At 36.2% G+C, this 9077-nt stretch overlaps 1 protein-coding gene across 4 annotated transcripts in view; it reads right to left on the bottom strand.

Moving 5' to 3' along the window:
* Positions 1-4654: 4654 nt before the first annotated feature.
* The window catches only part of PTPRG (protein tyrosine phosphatase receptor type G), a 713496-nt gene continuing 709073 nt past the window's right edge, over positions 4655-9077 (bottom strand). For all 4 annotated transcript variants that reach the window (XM_060766453.2, XM_060766454.2, XM_060766455.2 and 1 more), the window contains 2 exons: positions 8564-8699; positions 4655-7204 (listed from right to left, as the gene is read on the bottom strand). In XM_060766453.2, coding sequence (XP_060622436.2) covers positions 7058-7204; positions 8564-8699 — 283 coding nt within the window. In that variant the 3' untranslated portion in view covers positions 4655-7057. The remainder of the gene's footprint in view (positions 7205-8563; positions 8700-9077) is intronic.

The raw sequence follows: 9077 nt of genomic DNA, 5'->3' as shown, positions 1-9077 counted from the left end.
TTCAAGCAACAAAATATTTACAGTTTTAATGAGTTCTGCTATTTAAAAATGAAGGAAATGAAGAGAATGGATAGAGGTGGATACTGAGTTCTTTAGAAACGATGGCTGCTTGCTAGTTTCAAAGGTCCTAACAAAAGAAAGGTCACTACCCCAAATGTTGGAGAGTTGTGACATTTTATAAAATTGACTGTCTCCTCTTTTGGAGACATGTTTATTCTTAAAACTCAAGACATTTTTCTTGAAATTAATTATCCTCTGTAGAAAAGGCTTCCCTTTGCAAATATCTAACAAAAATACTAAAAACAGTCGAACACCTAAGACAGTGTCTGAGGCCAAGTCTTTTCATTGTGGTTTCTTTGTGTACTCTCTCTCCCTGTTTTGTTTTGCATGCCTTCCCTATACAAATAAGCAAAGCCAATGCAGTATACATTGTTTATAATGGCAACCAAGAAAGCTCAAAGGAGCGACAGGTCAGAGTAGAGAATTACTTCTCGAACAGAAAAGAAAATGAAATGCAATGGATAAGCAATGAGGCATTTCCCCTTCATAAAATTCACTGGCACCATTTAAACATAACCATCTATCAGAGACGTGGGTAGCAGAAGAGAATGAATTTTGGAGCCATGACTGCTAAGTCATTATCAACACAATTTTTGTATGTGTCTGGTCAAAAAAAAAAAAAAATCTCCCAATGAGCTTCAGAAGGTTTTACTGTAAGGATATGATTATGGCATTGTAACCTAAGACCATTCTTCCTTTAATCTTTTTTCTTTATTTTCTGTTAAGAATTGGAATTATGTGTCTTTGGTAAAACTGATAGCACTACTTTACATTACAACAGCAATGTATAAGAAAAAATGGTATCCATAAGATGTCATTGTGCTATCATTCAAAAGGGACAGTGTTTTGGTTGTATTCCAAGTAGTCTCCTTCCTTTTCAAGAAATCATCCAGAAAAATAAAAGAAGCAAACATACTTTACAGTTATAGTTTGCTTACTCTTAGATTTTAAATGTCTTGTCTATTTAACTAATGTCTCTCCTTTGTGTGTGCATTGTGCATGCATACGCTCATATACACACTCTTTTCACTTGCTGTTTCTATTGAAAGTTTAAATAAGCACAGGAAAAGCATTTTTGTATCTCCTGCTATGCTATGCATGCCTGATGAATTTAATCTATTAATGCCCATGCTCAAAAAATCGAAAAGTAGAACATATATTTGCACTACCAAGGCTGTATTGCTAGAATGCCAACAATGGGAGATATTTTAAAATTACGTTGGCCAGCATCCTGTTCAGTATTTATGATGCTGTAAGACTTACAACTTCATAAATACTGGGATTCACATTTATGGTGGTTGTACCAATACAGTAACAAAAAATGCCACCCCCACTCCACTTTAGAGGCCAGGCAGCTTCTCCGCCAATACTGAAGTGAAGAGAAGCATTTAATCCTCTTCCTATAGCTACCTGCTGCAAAGTGCCTCATGGTCAAGAGAGACCTAGAAGCAATTCATAGAATCATAGAATTCACAGAATCACAAGAGATCACAAGGGCCATCCAGTCCAACCCCCTTCCATACCAGTGCTTCAAGAACCTCTATGATGCCACATCTATCTAGCTCATGCATGGGCAAACTTGGGTTTGCACGTGTTTTGGACTGTAACTCCCATAGTTCCTAACAGCTGGTAGGCTGTTAGGAATAGCTTCTAAGGTGGATTTGGGAGAACATCACTATTGCCTGATGCTGAGTATCAACCTTGGTTCTTTTCTTTTGCTGATAGATCTGGATATAAAGACATACTGTTTTTATGGCCTAGTGGTGATAACCTAAATTCAGAAGGAAGGGAATATGATTGAGTGCCCAGGCAGCAATTCTATATTCAGTTTATTTCTGGACTAATTGGAGAACAGGGTAATTCAAATGCTTCTGCTTCTTTTCAAATTGCTCCTGACATGATACAAAAAATTCAAAAACTATTTTTTCAAATATTGATTTCTTTGAGAATAACTAGTCTTGGAAAAACATAATGTTTACAAATTAATGCAATCCAGATGTCATAAGGAAGTTTATTTTCCCTTATAATGTATATAGAACTTCAATCCTGTAAGAAGGACAAGTGGTAGTATATAATTAAAATCTGAAACTGCTAATCTTTTCAATATCCATTTAGAGCTCCAACTCATAAACAATATTTAAAACATTTTTTCTTCCTCGACTTTTCCCAAAACTGTTATGTTTATTCAGAATATAGCTGAGAGAAAGCGTTGAATTCCTCCTTCTTTGCTCATACTAATGATCCTATTCTGCTGCTGTTTGCATAACCAAAAATATGTATGTTGAGTGAATCCAGACAATGGATAGGCCGTCATTTGGCTGTCATTTCTTTTAGATGTGGGCTAATAGTTCTGCACAGCTGCTTCAGAACAAGCTAGGAATTCTAACCTGAAGCTGAGAACTGTAGCTTTTTCATTTCACAGTAAATCTATACTATGACATTTCTTGACTTTCACTTGGAACAGCAAACTGTTCTCCCTAAATGCATCTCTGGTAATCACCTCTTTTCCTGCAGCCATTAATACAGCCTGTTTTCTGTAAGCAGGTAAAAAGAAGGGTTACTGAACATTAAATGAATCTATATATTTATGAATTAGTTTATGCATAAATGTTAAAAGAAACAACCTGAAATACTAATTCAAATTGTGTTGGCTTTGCAGAACAGTTTAATTTTAGCTTTACTGGCCAATATTTTGACTTAAAATCCACATTCTCTCTTTCTCTCTCCTATTCCTTCTTGCATACTCAAACTTGCAGGACTTGGAATAGATGTAAAGGAATTTCCTTAAGTGTAGCCAGGCAGTCTTGTCATAAACACATTCATTTTCCTCTGCGGTATCCCATCCACAAAACAAGTTTAGAATGAAAAATTAGCAACAAATTCAAATTAATTTCAGGGAAAACATTCCTCTTTTAAATATTCAGCCACTCATTTCTTCCCACAGAATTTTGGATGTGAAATGATCAATATTCATCTCATGCTCAAAAGTTGTAATTTCCTGAAGCAGCGCCCATTGCCAGCAATGGGAGCACTGCAGTCCCTGATGCCAATGCAAGCAAGTGTGCCTCTCAGTCTTGGCAGAAGCATTATAGATGGCAGAATTTGAAAAGGGTTAGAGTGCAGCTTCTGGAAAGTCAATCTGAGTTATGACACAATGCAATGCTTCTAGAACATGGCCACATAGCCTGAAAAACCAGCAACAACCCACACAATGTAATGGTTTAATTAAGCCTCTCTCTGGTGAGTGTCCCTTAATGTAGTCTATTAATGGGGGGCACTAAATCTTGTGTGTGTGTGCATTTATTATTCTAATATACACAAAGAAACCCAAAAACCTCAATCCCGACATTCTTTCTCAATGGATTTGTCAAAATAATGATTTAGGATCTTCTTGCGGCTTTGCATTGTAGTTTCTTGAATGCCACATTAATAATTTCATCCAAAATTCTAAAATGGGCAGTAATGTGAGAGAGGAGCATGGCTATGTGATTACAAATAATTACAAACTGCTGTTTGGTGGATCAATTTAAGAATAGCGGTTACTTTGTGACACAATTTCCCGACTGATTTGATTCTTTTCACACCTCATTACAATTTAGCAGGAAGTATTTCAAGAAGTAGGCATTTGGTTAAGAAAATACAGGATTTGATTAGGCTTGAGGAGAGATAGACACTTCAGCTCCTCTGGCAATAGCCACAACTCTATATCACTTGACTTTTCATGGCAAAGGATTTAGACGTGTAGTTGTTTGGTGCAATCCTGATTTCTTCTAAAAAAGAAATCCATGAAAACAGTAAGTCATATCTATAGATGTAATATGATAGAGCTCTGTTTTTGTTTTGTTCAGTTAAGTGATGGCTATTTATATTAGCATTACCTGAATGTGTGTACATTTGAATGTATGTCCTTTTTAACGATCTCATACATTTGCAGAGAAAACAGCTGAAATCATTCCAAAAGATCATTTGCCCTGTTTTGTCCTGTAGATGTAGATTTAGAATGCATTCCAGCCTATACATTGTAATGACACAGATGCCTACTATTTGCACAGCAATTCCGGTAATATTCAGAATTTTTTGTACAAGTGTTTGTTAAATGTGCATACCATATATACTCATGCATAAATCAACTTCATGTATAACTTGAGTGTAGGTTTTGGGGGCAAAGCTAAGGATTTTGATATAACCTGTAGCTATGGCAGGGGTCATAATTTTTATTGTATCTTAACTGTGTTTTAACTTAGATCCACGATACAATATTTAGTTGTTTTATAATTGTGCTTAATTTTTTGAATTTGCTGTTTTTCAATTTACTGGGTTGTGTCATGTCATTGCCTTGAGTCCCCATGAGAAGAAGAAAAGAGGGGAAGAAATAAAGTAAATAACAATTATTGTTATTATTCCTCAGAGCGGGGAAAGTGCCAGTGCCAAACACACTTGGGTACCACTGCTACTACTTTACTTCCCAGGTATTCAGTGGTGCATTAGTGGAGACAGCAGAGGGGATCAATGTTTTTTAAAGGTGTTCTCAGAATGAACCAAATACTTGATTTTCACCACTCTATTCCAAGAAGTGATGGTTTCTTTTTAAAAAAAATAAGTGTTAAGGTACAGTAGTTACATTGACCTAGGATGAGTTGACTCAGGTTTTCAGATCAATTAAACTAAAATTTCTAAATTTATACATGAGTATAAACAGTAGTTTTTGTTAATGCTGCTGTTTTATTAGAAAATGTTACATTTCTTGGATGGCATGGAGGAGCAATACATGTACTCTTGGGTTATTCTTCTGTGTCATCTGTTGATGTGGAGAATAACCCCAGAGTACATAGATTGCCCCTGTCATCCAAGAATGACCATTCACAGTAATTCAATTTTATGTTAAAAATGAGCAGTCCAAGGTGGGCTTGGATCTAGAGACAATTATAAGGTGTTAATAGAACATACAGTGACTTTGTTCTCACTGGGTGAGTAAATGTGTGTTTGTACAATTTCAGAGCTGTGGGGTGGAGTATCACATGATAGGACAAAATGGCCATTAGAAGGAGAAAGGTAGGCTAGACCTACCTACATAGCTAAACCTTTAGGCCAGTTTTTTTTTGGCTGTTACATTATGGGAGTCCCCAAGTGCAATCTGAAATGATATAGCCAAGGTCACACTCCTTATCATTCCAGTGACATCTAGATCAATACTTGTATTGTCTGATCATGAATAAGCACAACCCCTTCTATGAGTAATAACTAATGGAGAAATAAGGAACAAAATGTGTAGGTAGGAGGAGCCTGTATTCTTGGTTTCTGTGGCCACCAGTCCTTACCTAAATAATTGTATATTTGGAGGTCTTTCTCAAAGAAAGCAATTTAGGTCAAAACTCATAGCACTAGCTGGTGCTACTTGATTGATTTGGGCAGCCATGATTCATTTTAGCCACTACTGATTATATTGAGAGCTACTTACTGGGAGCAAAGTCCACTCTCCAGTGAGCATTATTTTTTATATATACAGCATATTGACTGCAAATGGTTTTGGCAATGAAACCAAGTCCCCCACTGGACATTAATTTGTTAATATGTAAGCACATAACTGAACCATATAGATAGTTTTGAAAAGCAGTAGCTGAAAACAGCATCTTAAAATCATCTGAAACAAGGATTTACATTTTTGGCTAATCAGTGGTAACAAATTTCCTTGGATTTGAAAGAGATTAAGGCTGCAATCCTGTATTCGCACTTGAAATAAGGCCCATGACTCAGTCTGACTTAGTCCCGAGTACATGTGAATTAGATAATGCTGTATAGTATATGTGTAATATGTGATAATGATTCTAAGCAATCTGGAGATGTACACTAAATAATTTGGTTTCCAAAAAAAATAGGAAGAGTGTAATGTTATAGGTAGTTTTTTTTATTAGATCGCTTCACCAGTAATATGGATCAGTATGTTTTAGCACTGAAGTATGAAAATTATACACCCATAAAAATGGCATCTAACATTTATCAAATTAAGAATTCCATTCTCCATCATGTAACATACTGTTCAGATAGAGTTCCTGTTCCAGAATAATTAAGGAAATATCTGTGTGAAATTGTGAATATGTGATAATTGGGAATATTGCCACTTAAATGCTTTCAGAAGAAACTGACCTGATTGTACATTTTGCACCTTTTAGTATTAAAGTGTCTATTATGGAAACATGGTCAGAATATTTCCCATATTGAAATAAAAATCTTATTAAGAATAACTGGGGGCTTGGTGAAGTTATGTAAGACTGGTTCTTAGATCTGAGTTGTTCTCTGTTTGGGGAATGTAATTATTTGTGTTACATAGAAAACAATCTATAGGTCTCCATGTAAACAAAAGAAAAATCCAAAAGAATGTAAAACAGTTACTCAACCTACGCTTGCACTTCAATCTAGCTAGTGATAATCCCAGCACTCTTCCCCCTCCCCAAAATTAAAGAATACTCATCCATGTTACCGCAATACAGAAGACCTATAACAATTACCAAAGTTACGGTATATGAAAATTAAACAAATAAGTATTCAAAGGTGTTGAAGAGTACAGCATTTTCTTGTAGGAAAAAAAAAAAAAAAGAATCCCGGTCTAGTACTCAAGACTTCAGAGTCAAGGCTCATAGTAATTAACAAAACTTCATGGCATTTCAACTAATTAGCATCATGTTTGTTGTCATGGAATGTCATCAGGGTTTGCTTGCTTGCTTGCTTGCTTTTGTATTACAACTTTATAGGCAGTTAACACTGATCATATAGTGCAAACTAGATAAAATTGCGTTTCACTGTGTGAAATAAACAGAGGTGCAAATGCTCAGTAGGATACCATTAAGACATAAAATGGCAAAAATAAATATCAAAACTTTTTATCAGTGTAAAAAAGTAATTGGGTTATTGTATAACCTAGAGTCTGGCAAAAAAGGCCTCAAAAAGTACACTCAGTCTTCAGAAATCCCACAAATTAAGTGCCTTTTTAATATTCCAATTAGACAAGAGACTCCATGCTTTCTGCAGGATCAGATTCGTCGTTGGCCATAACGGCACCATTTTTGTCCAGTGCCATGGGGCCATTTCCATTTTCCTTAGTGCTGACCAGACTTAGCATTGCTTTGTAAAGAAATTGGTACTGCTCCTGGAATGGAAAAACCAGAAAGTTTTTTTTAAAAAAAAAATCATGCAGACTTCATTCTGTTATTACTTGTCATGTCCAGGATGCAGCTCTCCCAGAGCTCTCCCAGAGTCTGATAGTTTCTCAAACAACTTTGTCAGATTGCATTATGAATATTATCGCCTTCTTAAGTCCTTTTTCAAATATTTTATTTCCCACAAAAGTAGTCTTTACTCTCATCACATTTTCCTGATATTATCCTATTCAGTTCTACTCTAAAAGAAAAACATTGTCCACTAGCAATTCTTTACAGCTAAACATGTAAGCAAGTAACCAGTAATGGCAGCACTACCTACATGGCTACTATTTATTCTTGATTTTTCTTTAGTCTTTATTTTTCTATTAGATTATTTTAAGACCCTCTTTTTCAACACATTGAGACTCCATCTCTTCTACTGGGTGGTACCAGTAGAACTTGTTGCACTTTACCTTCTAGTCTAGACTAGGTTTATATATTTATTTGAAACCTTTAAATTACACCTTTCTCACCCTGAAAGGGACTCAGGGTAGAGCACAACATATATACAACAATCATTTCATGCCAGGACATAAAATAACTATAAATAAACTCTAAAATCTGTTATATCTACTTTAAAATCAGTTGCTTAAAACTATCTCAAAACATCATTGTGGTTACGGTCAGCAGAGTAGGCTTCCTGTCTCATTGCACTGCCCCAAAGGTCTTTACTATCTTTCTGAAGGACAGGAGGGGGGGGGGGTGCTGATCTAATCTTGCTAGGAAGGGAATTCCATAGACCGGGGAGGGGGGGGGGATCACTGAGAAGGCCCTCTTTCTCGTCCCAGCCAAACACGCCAGTGACTGTTGCAGTACTGAGAGCAGAGCCTCCCCAGAATATCTTATTCTTCACAGTGGATTGTAAAGGGAGATGCATTTGGACGTGTAAACTGGGCCAGGGACATTTAGGGCTTTATAGGCCAAAGCCAGCACTTTGAATTGTGCCCGGTAGTAAACAGGCATCTAAAAAGGAGAGAAAAATTCCATCAAAGATGTACAACCGCCCCCCCCCCCCCAAAAAAAAAAACAGGCCTGAAATTATGTTTACTGCTGCACTGAGTCCCTTAATTGTGTAGGTAAATGTGACAACATTTGTGCTGTTTTCAGGTAAAAGCAGAAAAACAACTGGGCAACAATATACACATTTTCTTAGGATTAGGTCCCATTATAGGTCCCTCATTGAAGCCATGTGCATAGGGAATTGGAACTAGATAATGCATAGGTCTAGATTTATTCACATGGAACATATTCACATGGAGTGACTACTTTGTTAAGAAGATCATTGTGTTATAGATTTACGGACTTACAATGTCTGTGAATACTCCAGGCCTCATCAGATTGATCATCTTTGCCACCTGGAAAACATCAACTGCATTTTCATTCTCCAGCTGTTGGGACAGGGTGGTAAGGGCACATAAAGTTCCAGCTGCCACTGCTCCATATCTGCAAATGTACAGAAACATTGTATTCAGACACTCATAGGTGAACCATGGGAACCTCCTGTCAAAAAGTAATGAAAATTTTATGTCCCTGTGTCAGTTTTAGTTTGCTTGGATTTGCACTTTATATTCCCTGTCAGATAAATATACCTGTGCTTGGGAATATTATGCTGTTGTATTAATAAATAAAATACATGATGATGTAGCTGAGTGCACCAAAGGAAAATGTTCATTTTCAGCTACATTTCCTCAGATTGCATTAAAAATGGAACATATATTATGTATTAAAGCATAAAAATAAAAATCAGTGAAGATAACAAATAATACAAAAAGCAATTTACAGAAGAAATGAGTCAGCACTTCTAGAAACAGGGTGGGTGTT

This window comes from Anolis sagrei, chromosome 2 (genome assembly GCF_037176765.1).
Source record: "Anolis sagrei isolate rAnoSag1 chromosome 2, rAnoSag1.mat, whole genome shotgun sequence".
Lineage (NCBI taxonomy): Eukaryota > Metazoa > Chordata > Lepidosauria > Squamata > Dactyloidae > Anolis > Anolis sagrei.
This window is presented reverse-complemented; position numbering and strand designations above follow the sequence as displayed.